The following is a 19,599-nucleotide window of genomic DNA, read 5'->3' as shown; positions in this document are numbered from 1 at the left end:
GCCGGGAACTGAGCGCCCCTCTCAGCCCCGGTGCCCGTCCCTGACCGGGCAGAGGGAGGGAGGTGGCACTGGAGCCACTGGGCAGGAGGGAGCTCGCCCTGGCAGGGCTCAGTTCTCAGAGCCGGGCACAGGGGAAGGTGGTGGTGGCAGGGGCAGGGTGGGAACCACGGCTCTGCTGGAGAAGGAAGGGAAGGAGGTGCTTGGGAACTGCTCCACTACCTGGGAAAGGCTGCAGGGGTGGGAGGGAGCCCTGGGAGAGGTTCCGAGCTGTTGGGAGCCTGCAAAGGGCAATAACCACGTGCAGGAGGCTGAGCAGCTTCAGGGCCTGTGGAACAGAGGGGGTCCTGAATTACCCAGGACAAGGCTTGGAGTCAGCACTGAGCAAAGGGCAGCTCTGCAGGACTGGCCCAGGTGTTCCCCAGGCCTTGCAGCTGTCCACCTCTTCCTGCAGTGCAGCTGCCACAGTTCCCATTGCTGCATTTTGGGATTTCAGCTCACCGTTCTTTGGACTTTGACATTTTATAAAGGCTGCTAAAGTTTGACTTTATTATTTAACAAATCTGGGTTTTAAACCGATTTCCCACAGCTCTGTCACAAAATTATTTTCAGGCCTTGCAGTGGCAACAGGTGATGGGTTTGATTGTCCTCTTTTTTGGGTGGGATTTATATTAAAATGACATCTGAAGTCTCAATTACTTGAAGCACATGAAATATTTGAAACCATGCCAAGCTCTGAGGACAGAGCTGTTCAGCAGCACTGGAAGTGTCAGACCCTCATGTGTGCAACAGCCTTTATTCTGCTGTAGCCTCAGAGTGAATATTGAGATCTTAATAAATTCATTTTCCTACACAGTGATGAATTCAGAGTCCCCTGTTCTCTGAGTTGGTGCATCTGCAGAGCTCCCAGTTTGAGGGAGGCAAATTACAGCTCATGGATGAGGAAAAATTAATCCTGGTGTTCAGAAACATAAAACAGGCTGGGGAAAGGGGAAGCCTGGATTGGCAGCAGCTGGAGATGAGCCCTTAGGGAGAGCAAGGGATCCCAGGTGTTGATCAGCTCTGCAAACACCTCCAGCACGAGGATTTCCCCTGGGTCACATCCACCTCCTGCTGCTGCAGCCACGGGCACACGTGGGGTGGAGGTTCTGCCATGGTCACTCAGAGCCCCGCGCTGCTCCCTCACTTTCCTGCTCCCCTGAGCTTCACAGGGCACAGCAGCTCCTGTGCACTGACCCCTCTGAGATCTCTGACACCAAACTGCAGGGATGGGATATTGGGATATTGGGAATTAGGAATTGTTCCCTGGCAGGGTGGGCAGGCCCTGGCACAGGGTGCCCAGAGCAGCTGTGGCTGCCCCTGGATCCCTGGCAGTGCCCAAGGCCAGGCTGGACAGGGCTTGGAGCAGCCTGGGACAGTGGGAGGTGTCCCTGCCATGGCAGGGGTGGCACTGGATGGGCTTTAAGTCCCTTCCATCCCATCCCATTCCATGATTCCATGATTCTATGATGTAGGAGATTTTCCAAACCCAAATGTTCTTTATTTTATTCCCTGCAATGCACAGACAACAGAAGCCCTTGGCTGCTGGTTCATGGCATCTGGGTGATTCCAGGGAAGCTCTGCTTGGCTCAGCCTGTGATCCCTGTGCCAGGACACAGGGAGCCCCTGGAGCCTCCCTTGCTGCGTCCTGTTGGGATTGCTCCACTCTGCTCCTCCCCAGAGCCACCCTTTGTGTCCCCCTGGCTCTGCCATCTTTGAAACTCTGGACAGCTCCAATCTCAGCACACAGCTCCTTCCCCCCCTTCCCACTCAGTGTCTGGCTGCTGTAGCATTTTCCAGCTATAAATTCCAGCTGTCTCCAGTCTATTAGTGCCTTTCTTCTATTAGCAACTTCTTAATTAAAAACTTGTAGCCAGCAGGGCAATACCAAGCAGGTCAACTGATGGGCTGAGGGGAAGGAGAAGCCCACAGCCAGTGCTTAGGTGGAGAATTACTGGATTTCAATCCAAAATTTATGTAGAATTTCTGTCAGGATGGATTGCAGCATCATTAGGGCACGTGCATAGGGAATTAATCAACTTTCTGGAGGCCAGAAAGAATAAAAATCCCTTTTTTCTTCAGAAAGAAGCAGCTCCTGAGGAGGTCAATGTTCACAGGCACAGTGGGTGGAAAGGGCTGCCCCTGGAGCAAACCCCACCCAGGGGTGGAAGTCTGTGGTCAGCACTGGGAAGCAGCAGGGTGAACAGGGAAGAATGGTGGGTTTCTGGATTTAATCAGCTTCAGATAACTTTCAGTTTGATTTTGGTTGGTTTTCTTAAAAAAGAAGAGTGTTGGCACTTGAAGAGCTGCTGCTTCCAGCTCTTGTCTGGATTTTATCACTGGGACTTTGCCTAAAGCACTGTGAGAACGTTCCAGCACCTTGGAGTGAACCTCAAAGCCGTGGATTCCAGCCCGGGGCAGGTGGGGGTCACTCCTAAAGGACTTGGTCTGGCTCCTTGTGGAACGGGACGTTCCACCACGCCTGGAATCCGCAGCTACCTGAGGATTTGGGGGATTGTTTGGACTGGAACCCACCTCGTGTCCGTGCGGGGGCGGCGGGCTCAGAGCCGGCTGCTCCCGAGCACCAGGGCACGGTCCTGCAGCGCTGCCCCGGCCCCGTAGCTGCCCCTCCGTGACTCCCCGGCCACCGGACACAGCTCCTGGCTGCACCACCTGCACGGAGAGAGGGCCGGGCTGTGCCAGCGCTGCCACACGCACGGGCTGTGCCAACCCGAGCCGTGCCCAGGTGGGATCCGCCATCCCTGCGGGAATGGAGATCGCCCGAGCAGGGGAAAGCCCCGGGGCTCAGCAGCCGCTGCTTGTTCCCAGCTGGGGCTCTGGCCATGGCCAGGGCTTGGAGGCAGAGCACAGCCCATGGAACCACCCAGGACACTCGGGTGACAGGGCTGTGCCTACCTCAGGGCAGCGCAGGTGTCTGTGGAGGAAGCGCCAGGCCGAGCCGCGTGCTCCATCAGCAGAGCTCCTGCGGGGACAGGAGGTGTGAGCATCCCCAGGCTGCTGCCAGAACAGCCCGGGGCTCGGGAAGAAGGATGATGGTTACTCCTCAGCAGTGCTTGAAGGCTCAGCTGCTTCAGCGTGAAAGGTGGGGACTGAGCCTCAGAGCTCCGCCCTTGAGCCAGGTGTGAATCAGGAGTCTGTGGCTGATTCCCAGCCCTGTCCTGTCTGAAATCCATCAGCACAGGATGGACCTGGAGCTGCTGGAGAGAGTCCAGAGGAGGCCATGGAGATGCTCCAAGGGCTGGAGCCCCTCTGCTCTGGAGCCAGGCTGGAGAGCTGGGGGTGCTCACCTGGAGAGGAGAAGGCTCCAGGGAGAGCTCAGAGCCCCTTGCAGGGCCTGAAGGGGCTCCAGGAGAGCTGGAGAGGGACTGGGGACAAGGGATGGAGGGACAGGACACAGGGAATGGCTTCCCACTGCCAGAGGGCAGGGATGGATGGGATATTGGGAATGAGGAATTGTTCCCTGACAGGGTGGGCAGGCCCTGGCACAGGGTGCCCAGAGCAGCTGTGGCTGCCCCTGGATCCCTGGCAGTGCCCAAGGTCAGGCTGGACAGGGCTTGGAGCAGCCTGGGACAGTGGGAGGTGTCCCTGCCCATGGCAGGAGTGACAGTGGATGAGCTTTGAGGTCCCTTCCCATCCAGCCCATTGCATGGATGTGTGATGCTGTGGTTGCCCTGCCTGTGTAGATCCGTGCCAGGCTGTAGGAGAGGTCCCTGGCTGCCAGCTCCATGGTCAGTGCCTGCTCTGAGCCCGTGGCTGCCAGGAACTGGCGGAGGCTCCCGATGGCTTCCTGTGCCCGCTGCACGGCCGGGGACAGTTCCTCAGTGCCTGAAGCCAGCTCCAGCTTTTTCTGCAGAGACAATCACCACAGGAAAAATTCCATTGTATTTCCCTTGTGCCGGGGAAGGGGCTGCTGGGGCCCTGGCCACACCCACATGCTGACAGCAAACTCAGATCCAGGTGGCTGCACTGGCACAGGGGGAGCAGCCAGGGAAGGGGATGTGCCCAAAAGAAAGCTCCCAGCCTTGCCTTGGGCAGGGAGAATTCCCTGTGACCAGAGCCAGCACATTGCTGTTCCATTCTGGCTTCCCAGCTGCAGGTGGGAACCAGCTCTCATCCCCAGTTCTCTCTAACTCTACACCTGTATGAGGGCCTAATTCTCCCAGCGTTATATAATAATTTGCACAAATACGCTCAAGCTGTGTCCAGGCAGGAAAATTCACATTTAAAGGAGCTTTCCTCTGCACATTGTGTCAGTGTGAAAGGTCCCAGGACAAGAGGGAATGGCTTCAAGCGCCACTGGGAGAGGTTCAGGTTGGATATTAGAGAAAATTTCTTCACTGAAAGGGTGGTCAGGCACTGGCACAGCTGCCCAGGGCAGTGGTGGATCCCCATCCCTGGAGGGATGTGGATGTGGCACTTGGGGACATGGGTAAGTGGTGGCCTTGGCAGGGCTGGGGAATGACTGGACTTGATCCCAGAGAGCTTTTCCAACCTAAAGGATTCTGTGATTCTGATGAAGATTGGGAATTTAACTGTGCCAGCAGCACTGCCTGGAATCTCCCCTGGTCGAGCTGAGCTTCTGTTCTGCCACATCCCAAATCCCTTGTGAAAGCACCAGGGCTGCTCGGCTGGGAGAGCCTGGAGTTGTTGTTCTTTGGGCAGGGCATTCCCACGCTGTTCACCTGTGTCTCCTGTGTTGTTCCCTGTTAGGAGAGGTGGGACACTGCCTGTGTTTGGGGCTGCCTCGTGTGCTGTGCTCCCATCTTTCCCCACTCCAGCCCCTCTCTCTGCAGCAGGACTGAGGGATCAGCTTGGAGAGCATCCCCAGAGGCTGGATGTGAGCAGCACAGCGTGGTGGGAGGTGCTGTTCATTAATTAGCTCCATCAATAACCTGCAGACAAGACTGAAGCCTGTGAGCAGCAGCTACACAGAAGGAATTTTTTATGTTTCTCAGGCTTTCAGTGCTGAGGTGATCCCGCAGCTCCTCTTACTGGAGCAGGAAATCCATCTGGGCTGGGCTGAGCCCAGGTTTGCTCCGTGTTCTCTGACTGCTCAGACCCCAGACTTGCACACTTCCCAGTACTGCTCTTCTGGGCTCCAGGGGCAGAAACACCCCCAGCATGTGCTGGTCAAATACAAGAACAGCTCCAGTGCCAGCATAAAGCCCATAATCCTCCAAGCCATGGAATACTAATGAGGTGTTCTGAAGTAGCTTGGAGGCTGCTGCTAATGAGGATCACAGATCCCAGAGGCATCAATTCCCACAGTTTGGGTGGGAGCCAGCATGGCCCTGGCCGAGCACGGGGACAACACCTACTGCTTGTGGCTGGGACACGGCCACACTGCCACAGCTGGAGGATTTGAACACCTGGAAATATGGATCAGGAATGTAAAAGCATCATTTGTCCTTAAGGGATAAAAAAACCCTTGTATTTTCTTTGCTTGCCAATAATTTACTTTTGTTGTTGTTGTTGTTGTTGTTGTTGCTCCAATCACACTTATTCCTTTCCTAACCAAAAGCCCTGGATCTCCTGGAAGGTTTTTCCATGCTCTCTCTGCACTTGGGATGGAGAGGCTGGGAGCTGCTTCAGGGCAATGCCCAAGGCAGGAGCAGCTCCTGTTCTCTCCTGGTTGCTCTGCTCCAGCTCTGGGAGGAGGCACAGGCAGCATCCCTGCCCCACCACCCCTTCCTGCCTGAAAGGACAGCAAAGGAGCTTCAGAGCTCCAATCGTTCTGATTCCCTCTGTTTTCATGGAGGAATTTTAAGATGCTGCTTGTTTGTTTGCTCTCACTGGCTCCTAAACCATGTGGTCAGAGTGGTTTTTACTTACAAGATTAATCATGAGTATCTAAAAATATAGTGACAGGAGGAACATCCCAAACAGGACTAAAAGCACAATTTTGTGTCAATGCTTGGAGCACACACATGGCCCCACATCAATAACCTTGATTTGTTTCCCGCTGCCTGAAAATTGGGGTTGTGGTCTGAAAAGGACCTGAAAACACTGTCATATGTCTGAGATTGCAGGGCTGATTTACAGCCTGAGTTACAGCTTGAATTACAGCCCTACACAGAAATTCTTGAGGCAAGAGTTGATTCTGAGCCTTGCACGACACGTGAGAGGCTGGTGCTGAGACCCTGTCCTGGGATGTGCCCAAATTTCACCTGAAGTAACTCAACTGCAACAATCAACGAACTGCCCTGAGCTATTTTAGAGGCACTTTCCAGATTATAATTGAATTTGAAAGTACACCCAGGGCTCTGGCTCAAAATTCCAGCTAATAAAATTTTAGTACAACACGAACTGGCTGGGCCTGTGCAGTATCCACCTGAAACTCTCACCACAGCAGAGCTGGAAGTCAGGATGTGTCCTGGACTGATCCCAAACCATGGACAGCAGGAGAGGGGGGATTCTGCCCCTCTGCCCTGCTCAGGTGAGACCCCACCTGCAGAGCTGCCCCAGCCCTGGGCCCAGCACAGGAGGGACCTGGAGCTGCTGGAGAGTCCAGAGGAGGCACCAGAGATGCTCCAAGGGCTGGAGCCCCTCTGCTCTGGAGCCAGGCTGGGAGAGCTGGGGGTGCTCACCTGGAGAGGAGAAGGCTCCAGGGAGAGCTCAGAGCCCCTTGCAGGGCCTGAAGGGGCTCCAGGAGAGCTGGAGAGGGACTGGGGACAAGGGATGGAGGGACAGGACACAGGGAATGGCTCCCACTGCCAGATGGCAGGGATGGATGGGATATTGGGAATGAGGAATTGTTCCCTGGGAGGGTGGGCAGGCCCTGGCACAGGGTGCCCAGAGCAGCTGGGGCTGCCCCTGGATCCCTGGCAGTGCCCAAGGCCAGGCTGGACAGGGCTTGGAGAACCCTGGGGCTAGTAAAAAGTCACAGGGGTGGGATGAGAGGTGTTTTTAGGTCCCTTCAAACCCAAATCATTCCATGAGTCCATCCCTGCCTCTCACACTCACTGTTCTCCCCAGGATTTCCAGACTCAGAACCTCTCGACAAGGTGGTTTGTCGCAAACTCACCTGTGTATTAAAAACCCTAAAAATTCAACTTCTCACAGTCACATTGTGCAAGGATGGGAAAGTTCTCTGTATTTCCCTTTTCCTAAGGATAATTACAACCCTTGGTTCCTGCTCCTGATCACAGCCCCAGCAGCACTGGGCATCTCACCATCTGTAGAGACAACTGACACAGGATAGAAGCAAAACCTGGAGTTACCTTGAAATGACCTTCAGAGAACCAAGAGCTGTACAGGTACTAATGCTGCTTTCTGCAAAGCCTCTGACAATGGGCACAAGTCCTGCACACTGAGAACCTTGATGGACAGACATAAAATAAATTGTACTCGGTTTGTGTGCATCAATAAAAAGGAAATGGATTGGAGCAGTAAAAACCCCTTTACGATGGGTTAAATTATTTCCTCAGTAGACAGGATTGGGAGGGATGTTTCAAAATTAACCAGACTCACAGACTGAAAGAATTTGGACACCTGGAGCTCAGAAAGATGTTGTTTATCACCTGTGAGTGGAAACCTGATTCTGGTCTAGAAACTCAAGCACGTTCCTGCAGAACTCTGCAGACAGAAATCCCTCCCAGGCTGCCTTTCCAGCACCTGGCTGCCCGAGGCATAAAGGAAAAGCTTAAACTGGCCAGGGCTGATTCTGTCCAGAACTGGAGCATCCACACTGCTGAGCCCGACCCAACCCTCTCCCTGGACATGCAGCAGCCTCAGTGTGACATGGACAGTAAAGGCAGTGGCATTACTGGAATGTGGAGACCTTGGAGCCAGCACTCCCCCTCCCCCTCCAGCCTCACCCACAGCGTGATTGATGGGAGCACTGAGGAGCTCGTTAATTAATGAATCTCAGTACTCTGTGACTGCTCTGCAGGTCCCTGCTCTGCATCACAGCGCTGTGCTCCCTAATGCTCCCCTGATTTTCCAGCTGTTCAGCAGCTGGAGGGGCCTCCCAGCTGCACCACGGAGCTGCTCCAGGGTGCAGCACAGCACCTTTGAGGGGTGTTTGTTTAAATTAGTGCTCAGTGTAAGACTGTGGAGGCTGCTTCTTTCCAAATTATTTTAGAGCCTACCCACAGCTCCTTTACTTCCCCATCCATCCATTACCTGCAGTGCCAGCCTAAGCAGCTGTTTGCCAACAGCTGGATTTGCCCCCAGCAGATGTGCTCAGTCCTGCTCCTGAAATAATTTGAGGCATTTCTCCCTTCTCAAAAGTTTTCTGAGAGGATGGCAAGGGGACCCTCACCCCTGGAGGTCAGAGAGGTGCTGTGTACAGAGCACAGCTGAACTTGGGGGGTGAGATGGGACACAAGTTGCTAACTGCAAACACTGTGAGAACTACTGAGGCTCTGGAAAGCTCTGTCCAGTCCCCAGTGCTGGAGGAGAGCATTGTCCCAGACTCTTCCCTTCTCATGGGGTCTGGGTGGGAAGGTGAAGGCTGCACACCACCAAACCCAGCACTCCAGATGCCCAGGATTCCCTTGCTGTGCCTGGGTTAACAAGATCTGGATTGCTGTGTCTGGATTAATGATGTCACCTCTGAGACAACAGCCTCTGATCCTGCCTCCTGTCTCCCTTTTTGGGATGCACCAAGCCAGGATATGCTCCTTCACCTTCACGAAACTCTGAGCTGTTTTGAACTCCTGTCACCTGAGCAGCTTTAAAAGTAGAGCCAGAGAACAGCAAATCCAAAGAGGCAGAAATGGAATTCCTTTGGCTCTTTCCATCTTTTCAGGGAATAAAAATAGAAAGTCATAATGCAGTAGATAGCCCTAGTGAGGTTCAATATTCAGCAGTCCTGTGGTGATTTTCCAGTTAAGAAACAAAACCACAAAATTATTTTGGATTCAGGAAGGTGAGTCACATTTAAAATACACCTATTTTGGTACCTGTCTTGAGGAACTCTGACAGTGCCAAGCTCCCCACTGCTGAGCTGAAAGCACACAAGGATCCCAGGATTAGCACTGCCTGCATCCTGTTTTTGGAAGAGCTATTTAAGGGGCGGAATTGTAAGACACAATTCCAATTGTTGGAATACTTGTCTAAAGCTTTCCATTTGGGCCTATTCCCTGGCAGCCTCAGCCAGGAGCACAAAGCCCAAAGAAGGCCCTGCCAGGGTGGGTGGCTCAGGGCTGCAGCCGTGGGCTCACCTGCACTGTGGACAGGAACACAGCCATCACCTGCCCGTGGCTCTTGGCCAGGGAGCGCAGCACATCCAGGGACAGGATATTTGTTGTTCCCTCCCATATGGACAGCACCTGTGGAAGAGCATCAGGGAGCCCCTGCAGTGACTGCAGCACAGGGGAGTGTGAGGGAGAAGAGACACAGGGCAGAAGTAAGGGACACCAAGGATATCTCCAGAGATGTCTTGTCTCACAACAAGTGGAAGGGAGCAGTGGAGCCCAGCCCCTTGCAGTGCTAGGGAACAGCACCAGGAACACATCCTGTCCTCCCCTGGGGATGACTGGGCTCAGCAGGAAGGCAGTGAGGCAGGAGCTGACACACCTGGAGGGAGCCTGGGAGGGCTGTGCTCTCCCTGGAGTGTGTCTTTAGCAGGGAACCAGAGTGCTGTGCAGAGGACTTGGTGACACACAGGACCTCCTCCTGCCACCCTCTTACCAGAGCGTCCCGGAGTATGACTGGCAAGCCTGTGTCCTCCATGTAACCTTGGCCCCCAAAACTCTCCATCGCCTCAACAGCCACGGCAGAAGCCTGCAAAGTGCAGAGAGCTGGCATGATCCACAGTGCCTGAGGGGAAAATCCAGCCTCCCACAGCACACAGCAGCTCCTGCTGGGATGGGCTGACTGGGTCCTGCTCATCTCCTGAGGCAGGTTGGTCATTACCTGCAGGAGGAGCAGATGGGAGTGAAGCCTGAGTGACACTGAGAGGACCTGCAGGAGCAGCTGCCTCCAGAGCAGGAGCTGCTGCAGGTCCTGCAGGTACCCCCTGCTCTCACTGCTGTGTCACTCACTCCTCTTCCCAGCTCTGTGGCTGCCAACATTCCACACTCTGGGCTGATCAATCTGTTCCATACCTGCTTCCCCGTGTACAGCTTGGCCACTGGGATGAGCAGCCTCAGCAGCAGCTGCTCCTGCTCACTCGCCAGGTTGGTTTCAGCCAGGCCCAGCAGGCGAACGATGTCCATGAGCAGCAGAAACGCCCCCCTCACCTGCACCTGTGAGCAGAGGACAGGATCACTGGCAGGGGTCTTGGACTCTGCTGGCTCCAGGACCCCATGCATGAGATTGCCTCCAGGGTAAAATGAGCCCCTGCCTACTCAGACCCACAGCTTCAGAGATTCTGAGCAGCCAAGGCACAAAGCATGGAATATTTAAGGTTCTCTGCCACTCTTGGACACTGTAAGTAAAGGCATCAGGCCTCCTTGAGCCTTAACAAGACTCCTAAAAGGCATCCAGGCCCCAAATACACAAATTTTCAAAAGGTAATGGATGTGAGATGATGGTCAACCTCTGAGCACCTGGAGCTGCAGAGTCTGTGACAGATTTCTTCCTGAGCAGCTTACTTCCCAGCAAGTTTTGATTTAGGAAGCATCAGGGTATGGAGCTGTGTGTTGTGGAACAATTTGCCCTTCCTTTCAGAGGGGGAGTTCTGTCCACAGGCAGTGAGAGGCTGGAGCCTGAAGTCATGTTTGACAGATGCTGACCACCTTCCCCCACCTTGCAAGAGAATTTTAAAATACTGTTTACAGCCCATCACCTGGTGCAGAAGCTCCCAGGGAAGTTGGATGAGTCCATACCAGTCTTGGACAGTCAGGTGGCTGTGGTGCCAGGCCTGGATTCTGAGGCAAGCACCCAACTTTGTGTCATGGCTATCATAGTAAGGGCACTCCTTTCTCTCAGGGAAACTCCCAGGTAATTGTTTAGGATAACCTGAAGTCCAGCAGAGGAGTTAGGTCTGTTATCAGAACAAATCCCACTAGAGTACAACAATTCCCTTGCTGCATCCACCTTGCTGTAGCAGGAATGGCCTCCTAAATCGGAGTGCAGGCAGGCTGGCTGTGCTTACTAACAGCACAGGATCTCTGCCCTCTTTCCTTCCCAACAGGTCCAGCTTGGCTCCCAACAGCCTCACCTCCATCCGGGCTATTGTCTGCATGTGCAGGGGATGGTCCTTGAGGAGCTTCCCAAAGGCCATGCGCTTGCAGGCGTAGTCCCTGCTCAGACTGATCATCCTGGAGGATGGGAACACACACAGGGAACAGTTACACCAGCAGCTTTCCACTTCTGAGCATTCCCTTGCAGTCCCCTCTACCACAGAACCCTGCTCAGCTGTACCACACCTGTAAAGGTCACCCACCCACAGGTCACCCTCCTCCAGCCTGTCCCCCAAAGGGGACACTCGGCTCCATGCCAAGCACTGCAAAGTCCCCTTGTCCTGACCAGCTGCTCCTTCAGCCCTGGGGGGATCCGTGCTGCCTTCACCTTCTCATGGAAGCCACGGCACCAATGACGTTGTGGATCCGAGTGATGTTCAGCATGTTGGAGATGGCAGCCACCCCACGGCCCTCTGCAGAGATCTGCAAGGAAAGGGCTGACATGAGCCTTTCACATGCCTGGGATAGGGATGGACATGGGAAGGAAAACAGTGTCAACAGACACATGGACATGGGCTGTCCACTCTGTCCCTGTCTGCCCTCAGGCACTCAGAGACCAGCTTGCTTTAAAATACATTTGTGTCATTTTAGCCAAGTCTGTGGTGTGATGTGGCTGCCCCAACCCTGGAAGTGTCCCAGGCCAGGCTGGATGGGACTTGGAGCAACCTGGTCTGGTGGAAGGTGTCCCTGCCCATGGCAAGGGTTGGAATGAAATGAGCTTTAAGGTTCTTTCCAATCCAACCTATCCTGGAATTGTGTTTCTATGACCAGAGAAGCAGCTTTTGGATGTCAGCATGATCGGTCCTGGTCCCTGCTGCTTGCTCCTACCTGCACACTACACAACCTGTCCCTCTGCTGGCTCGGGAACCAGGATTAGAGAAATTACCAGCCTAAAATAACTTTTTTGTTGTTGTTGTTGTTGTTGTCTTCTCTCACATCTTTTCCTGAGCTCTTCTCAGCTCTGCCTCACACAGAGCCCCACCAGTGAATTGTTCTGTGATGTCAGCAGCCAAGCCACAGAGATAGAAGAGAGGAAGTTTTTCAGTTGGGATCTCTGCTGAAAGCCCCAGGAGCGAGTGCCATGCCAGGGCAGCCCAGTCCCCAGGGCAGGGGAACTCTTACACACCAGTTCTGCTCTGGCTCCTTGCAGCCACAGCTCTGCTGTTGCCATTTGCCTCGTTCCCAGCTTGTCCTTCAGCCTTTGCACCTGGATATTGTTCAGCTTCCCCTCCTCATCCCGAACCCTCAGGAAGAACAGGGACAGACCTCTGGAGCCCTGGGTACACTGCAAGGCACAGAGAGGATTTTATTGCAATGCAACAAGGAAGAAAAAAAATGCTCCTGCTCCTTCCCATGGTTCCCCATCCAACAGAACTGGCTTACCTGTCCTTCAGCATCTGCTATCCTGGCCAGGGTTAATGCCACATCAGAATCAGCTGCTGATGTGAACCACTTAAATCCATACAGACGATAGGTGCCATCCGGCTGCTTCCTGGCCACGGTCTCGGTGCCGTTTGCTGAAACAGAGGTGAAAATTTCCTGGTCTTATGGGAACTTCTGTGCCAATCACTGTTGATTTTACAGAGTAAGCAGCAGCTCCTTTAAGGCACTTCTCGCTATGAAGATGGAGCATGGGTTAGCTGTTAATCTCTTTCATCGACCCTCGATAAGAAATGCAGTGTGTATAATCCAGTGCTTTAGGAGTTACCTCAGCCAAGAACACAAAGGGCTCTGTGTGCACAAGAGGACAGAGATTGGGTCTTTTGTTGGTTAAAAAGCAGAGCTGTGCAGAGGATTTGGATGATTTCTGCTGAAGTCCTAAACCAGCTCCCTGGCTTTTTAGGTTCCCCGCATCCTTTGTGTTCAGTTCTCACTGCCACATCTGTTCCCACCCCACAGCCGTACCAACATCTGAGCCACCCCTTCGCTCAGTCATCCACTGGCCAGAGGTCCAGAACTTCTCAGGGTCGCGGGATGTCAGACGGTCAAAAGCGTTTTTCAGAGATCCAGGAACACCCAGTGACTGTTCGAGGGGAGAGAAAATAAACTGAGATGATCACAACACAATAGTTGACATCACACAGTTGCCTTAAGTGGTGTGTTCAGGGCTCAGACAGGCCAGTCTGGAAGGCAGGTGGGTGTCCTGCACTGCAGAGGATCTGCAGGTGCTGCTGAGAGCTTATGAGCCAGCACAGCTCTCACCAGCTGCTGCAGCACTGTGCAGACAGAAGGTGCAGACCTGTGTTACAACACGGAGTGCTGAGCATCCCTATCCCCTTGGACTTCTGGGGAGAGAGGTCTCAAACAACCCATGTGCCAGGCTCATGTATGCTGCAGTGAAGAGAGAACTGCCTTTTGCTGCCTTAAGTCTTTGTGTATTTAAATGGCCAGGTCTGGTTACCTAAGGGATACTTTCCTCTGAACCCTGCATAGCCACTGAGGCAATGCAAAGGGGGTCATTAAGATGCAGAGCCAAATATTCCAATCGGTAGAGTCTTGGTGGTTTGGTGAATTTACATCAGGTATGGATCTAGCCTATTATATCTAACTGCCACTCCACACAAATATGGGAAAACAAATTGCCTTGCAGTAAAAATATATTCATAGGATCATAGAAATACAGAATGCTTTGGGTTGCAAGGGGTCTTAAAGCTCATCCAGTGCCACCCCCTGCCACGGACAGAGACACCTTCTACTATCCCAGGTTGCTCCAAGCCCTGTCCAACCTGGCCTTGGACACTTCCTTCCACCTGAGACACCTTTCCAGCTACCTGCAGTGCCACAGGTGCCATGTGCAGCAAAGGCACAGTGATGTCAGTGAATTTAAAAGTTGGCGTGGGCTCAAAGACTTTGGGAGGCAGAGCTGAGTCACAGAGCAAGGAAGGGCTGTGCCCAGAACCAGATGGATCAGTGCTCCTCCATCCTTGGCTGGTGCTCCTGCCTCTAACCTGCAGTGCCAGGACGTGGGCTGTGCCCTCGGGGAACAGCCGAGCTCATACCTCAATGACTTTGGCTGCCCCATCAGTCATGGCCAGTGGACAGCTGAAACCTCCAGAGGAGCTTGAGAACAAGTACAGTTTGACAGCCTGGTACAGGCGGCTGGGAGAAGGAGAGACAGAGGGAAAACAGATGGGTTACACAGCAATGCAACAGCACGAGGATAAAATACCTCGACTGGGAAGAGAGGAAAAATTACAGCCAGAACGTGTGAGGATCAGACCATTTATTTCTGAGAGGGCAAAAACTGTTCCAGCCAGGAAGAGGGAAGAGGAGCAGTAGAGTTTCTCAGTCCCAGTGGGACAGCCAGCACCAGGGCAGCTTGTGCAGTTTTTAAACAATAAGAAATGTGGGTCTCTCTCCATGGTCTGGAATACAAAACACCTGCAAGTGAAATCCCACATCTTTAGCTGCATTACAACTAACACACACAAAGCTGGAGCGGTGCAAGGAACTGCCAGGCCCCACAATCAGGAAGGTGACATCAAAGAATATTATGATCAAGTGTGGGCCATTAGTTATGGCTTATCATTGGTGAGGTGGAACATTGCAGTGGACAGAGAAAGCTGCTGAGGAAGCAGGAGGTGTGCTGGTGTCCATGCAGCATCTGCTACTGGTTACACAACCAGCTCAGTCCTGCAAAACGCTGAATAAACCTTGCTAAGAATAATCAGGAAGGTTCTGAGTAATTCCCAATTTGCCCCAGTTACCTCCAGTTGGAGTATCTTTTCTCATAGGCCTCAGCAATCAGCCCTTCTTCTGCTGAAATCTCCTTCATCCTCCTCCATGCTGAGCAGGTGTGGATGTGATCCACGCGCCGCCCCCAGGCATCGTACTGCCGGAACACAGGGGGGTTCAGCTCACATTCCCAGCTCAGAGGCTGGATCTTGGTCAGCAGGCGGTTTCCAAACCTCTCCAGGTCCTGATGCACCTCCTCTAGGACCTGTGGAGCAGCAAGGAGAGCCCCTCAGCACATCCCAGCCTCAGTGCCAGCTGGAAGGGCAGAGGACTGACCATGTTGTCCTGCAATGCCAGTGGTCTCCTGCCACTTGGCCCTTCCATGCATTCCACAACACAGCACGACAGCTCCCTCAGCCTCTGCTGGCACAGCTGTGCTCCGCTGTCACTTTTTCTCTTTTTTCCCCTCAAAATCACTTTTTCAAGTTACTTTTGGCAGCATGTCTGGATTTCACAAAAGACAGAAGCACTTTAGTGTCACGGCTGAGAATGACACAGATGCACACGAGCAGGGGGGTTGGACGAGACGGTCTCCAGAGGTCCCTCGGCCGCTCTGTGATTTACTGCTGGAGAAGAATGCCAAGGGAAAGGCTGCCAAAACCAGAATGCCTTCATCTGTACAGGAAAACTTCCACTGGGCTCAGCAGCTACCTGCCTGTCAGATTAGAAAAGGAGGGATGGAGCAGTCTTTTCAGCTTCAGCCTGGCACACAACATGTCTAGATTCAAATTCCCACCCTGCACCCAGGGATGCTTCCTGAAGGATTAATGTGCCCTCGTTTCTGCTGGGCTTGGCTGACCTGGATGGAGTAATATGTCTGTAGTTAATGGAGGGAAACCAGCACTCACAGAGGAGTGATTGATTCCAACCCCCTCAGATCCCTATTTCAGGGTGACAGGAATTGCCTTGTGCAAGTTCTCTTCCATGTTTATGAGCAAAGCCAAGTGAAGTTGCCCAGATTTAAATAACCTGAATACAGATTACTAAAATCAGGCAAGGAGGACCCAACCTCCAGCCCTGTTGGACTTCATTGGCCTAAACACATCCAAGACTGTGTTGGGGATCAAAGAGGTACCTGATTTTCTTCCATGAGAGGAATATTTTTTGCTGTTCTCTGCCTCTTGAGAAATGCTTGTTCCCTCCTCAATAAAATAATGAAGGAGGAAAACGCAATAATTGCTGCACCCAAAATTGTGCGATTATAAACCCCTTAATTTCCTGTTGACGAAATACAAACATGGCTTTTTCCTTCCCTGCCTGCCCCTGTATTGACCTTCCATTAATCTACACCCTGTGTGATTGATTCCTTCCTCCCTCTGCCATTCCGTGTGTGTGATGAGGATCAAACACACATTCTCCAGGTGCCACTCTGGAAGTCTCCATCCTCAGACCAGCCAGCTTTCCTTCAGCAGAACAGTGAAACAGTGTTAAAAATCACAAAACAAGCCAAAACCATGCACGAGAGTCTGTCAGCTGCTCCAGCTCATGCCGCATCCATATCTGCCATGGGCGTGCACCTCTAATCTTTGAACAACAATTTGACAACAGTTGAAGGTTGACAACAATTTGAAGGTTGTTTCCGAGGCATAACCCAGGAATCCAAAGTTCATGGACTTTGCTGAAGCACGGGACTCTTTGAACTGTTGACCTGGTGGGATTTGCAGGCAGAAGAACATGAGTCTACCAAGCAGATCTCTTGGTCTGAGTTCATACAAGGAATTCGTACAACAATCCCTTCACCATCATCCATATTTCCTAAAAGCCCCCAACTGCTTCACTGGGAGCTCATACCCTGACCACAGACAGCCTGCCAAACCACCAAATTACCCAAAAAGAGTGTTTATTTCCAAGGTGAAGGAACAAAATCACAACTCCTACACTTGTGACTACTGAATGTCACACACAGCAGCCTCAGCACTCCAAAGAAAGGACACTGGGATGTGGAGAGGACAAATCATTTGGGTCAAGGCTGAGGCTGCTGGGTGGTCTCATTCACCCTAATCTGTCCTTTGATGTCCCAAGCATGAAGATATGGGAAATGTGCAAATTAATGCTCATTAGGAGTGCATCCTTTATATTAAAGGATGTATTTTCAGGGCAGCAAAGCCTGATAGATCTCTCTTCACAACAACACCCAGAAAAAGCAGATGCTTAATTCAGCCTTCTCCTTAAATCAGCTTCAAACAGAGAAAGAAAAATTTTGTGCCATTTCAAGAAAATTTCTGTGTTTGACATGGAATAGCACAACAGGAATCATCCTCCAGCTTCAGTGGGGCACCCAAAGCTTCAGGGGTTGTCACTGCCCTGGAGAAGAAGGTGTTCCCACGGAGAGCAGGCTCTCAGTGCTGCTGGCAGCAGCCCGAGCTCTCCTTTCCAGCAGTGAGGCAACACTGCCCCGCTGGGACAGAGTGCAGAAACGAAAGGAAAATGCTGCTCCCGGTTCTCTGGGAGATTTTGGAGCTGCTCTTCTCAATTTGGGGAAGGAGTGGAAGCAGCCTTGTTGTACTGATCCTTTTATTCTCTGGGAGACCTGGATCATGCTTCTTCTGAAGGTGCAGATCAGGAGCAGGACCTTCATGGTTACCCAAAGGTGTCCTTCTTTCCTGTCTTCTCTTCTGCCAAGAAGGCCATGGTGGTGCCTCATTCCTCTCTTTTGGGATTGCTGTGACAAGCTCCCAGCACTGCCACCACACTCTTCCCACCCTGTGTCTGCCAGGCCTCACAGACCTGGAGAGCAAGCAGGGGAAGTGGGAGCCTCACTGAAAGCCAGGTCCCCTCCCCTACGATCATCTGATGGCTTTAGAAGTTATGGCATTGCTTCTGCTGGAATAAATCACGGAGAGAGGTCACACTCTGCTCCATGAAAACTGCTCCCTGAAAAGTGGGAAGCACTTGTGGCCCTTGGGGGGATGGCAGAGGCCAGCCAGAGAGGTGAGCCTCCTCCCAGGGGTTCCTGTAGGACATCCAGACATCCAGAGCTTGGGGCCTCACCCCCTCATCTGCACCCCTGAAATCCATACAGAGCCTTTCCTGACTGAAGAAATGAAATGCCACCGATGTGTGCTGGGAGCAAGCAAGCCCAAGGCGCCTTTCCACCCTCTTGAGTACTCAGCTGAGAACAGCCCCAGTCCTTAGGAATTTTCCTTAAAACCTCTCCTTCACCAGGAAGAGAGGTGAAAGAACAAAGCAGAGTTTGCAAGCGTCTTGGTCTGATTCCTGTCTCAGAAATTCCTTTCTCTACATGACCAGACAACAAATGCCCACACTGACAATCCCAAAACAGCCCTGCAACACCCAGCCCCGTCCCAGGAGCCCACTGGGCCACTTGCTGTGTGTGTCCTGGCAGTGTTTGTCACCTCTGCCCTCAAACATGACAGGTTTTAAGGAATGCTGATAAATTCCCTCCAGTTAAACACTCAAAGGCACAAGAAGGCTCAGACAAATGTTCAGTTCAGAGTCAGAGGCAGCGACTCGGCAGAATCGTGGTGGGTACACACAGAAACGCCAACTGACCTTGGGAGGAAGGTGTGTTTTCAAGTAACTCCGAAGCAAAGTGTCTTCCAAGTACTGGTTCCCAGTCTCAGGCTGCTCTTGGAAGAGGGCCTCTGCATCTCTCCTTGGGAGGTGCATTTCCAAATCTTCTAACACTTGTTTTTCCTTCATGCTGGCCGTTGCTCCTGCCCCACGGTGGTGCTGATTCCTTTAATACTCGGCATTTGACACCTGCCCCAAGGCAGAAAGTGACCCGATGGCCACGACTTGCACGTGACACTGGATCTCCGCCAGGGCAAGCAAACATGACCCAGCACAGCCCCGGGGGTCTCGCCTACAGCTCTCACACGCAGACAGCCTTCCTCGCCCGACAGCAGCGCCAGTCCTGGTTTGTTTGTGTGTTGTGAAATTATTCTTGTAAAATCAATGAGGTCTTCTCTCCTCCCTCAGGGAGGAGCTTTCCAGCAGCTGTTGTTAACTGAACTAGGGAAAAGGTCTTAGGAAAGAGGTCTGGAAAAGTACAAGTGTGTTGTTGTCCTATCAGCTGGCAAACAATCATATATGGACAGACTGACATTTCCAGAGCTGGGTGAACTGGGAAGGGAGGGGTGTGCTCTCATGAGCATCCCCCTGAATTGCTTAGAGATAAAAATGAAAAAATATGTTTCCTTATCTGAAGGATAACAAATTGCTTGGAGATGAGAAGAATTGGTTTAGGCAGATTATTCTGTAAATAACATATAACTGTAAATAACCAGTGAAATAGAGAACCCATCCTCCTTGCCTAGGTTATGACAGTGTCTCTAAAATACTCTGCTCCTTGTGAAGTCCCTGATGCCTTTGTGTTGGGATGATACAAAGTCTCCCTTTCCCTAGAAAAGTATCATAGTATTTTAAGAACATGGATTTGAGTAACTTAAACTGCACCTCCTTTGGGGTTATATGCTGCTAATAAACCCAGTATTTTACTATAAAATGATTTTAAACAAGTATGATTCCACACTACCACCCCTGCCATGGCTGTGCTTTTGCAGGACCTTGTCCTGCCCGAATTCCTGGGACAGGGGTCGAGACAGGAGGAAATACAGAAGCAAGGACAGAGACAGGGCAGGGACAGGGACAGATACGGGGGCAGAGCAAGGGCAGGCACAGCCAGGCGAGCAGGCAGAGGCGACAAGCCCGG

General features: G+C 52.4%; 1 protein-coding gene across 1 annotated transcript; it reads right to left on the bottom strand.

Moving 5' to 3' along the window:
- Window positions 1-1,515: 1,515 nt before the first annotated feature.
- On the bottom strand, window positions 1,516-19,591 carry LOC135282577 (acyl-CoA dehydrogenase family member 11-like). Its single transcript, XM_064392481.1, is given in 15 exon segments — window positions 1,516-2,709; window positions 2,953-3,019; window positions 3,733-3,904; window positions 9,225-9,332; window positions 9,694-9,786; window positions 10,110-10,250; window positions 11,168-11,267; window positions 11,518-11,612; window positions 12,316-12,474; window positions 12,573-12,706; window positions 13,095-13,212; window positions 14,189-14,288; window positions 14,897-15,129; window positions 18,438-18,595; window positions 18,598-19,591. Coding segments are annotated over 15 exon segments (1,833 nt in total). The 5' UTR covers window positions 18,641-19,591; the 3' UTR covers window positions 1,516-2,597.
- Between the last annotated feature and the right edge of the window lie 8 nt (window positions 19,592-19,599).

Source organism: Passer domesticus, chromosome 17 (genome assembly GCF_036417665.1).
Source record: "Passer domesticus isolate bPasDom1 chromosome 17, bPasDom1.hap1, whole genome shotgun sequence".
Classification (NCBI taxonomy): Eukaryota; Metazoa; Chordata; class Aves; order Passeriformes; family Passeridae; genus Passer; species Passer domesticus.
The sequence above is the reverse complement of the archived record's forward strand: the minus strand, read 5'-3'. Positions and strand labels throughout refer to the sequence as shown.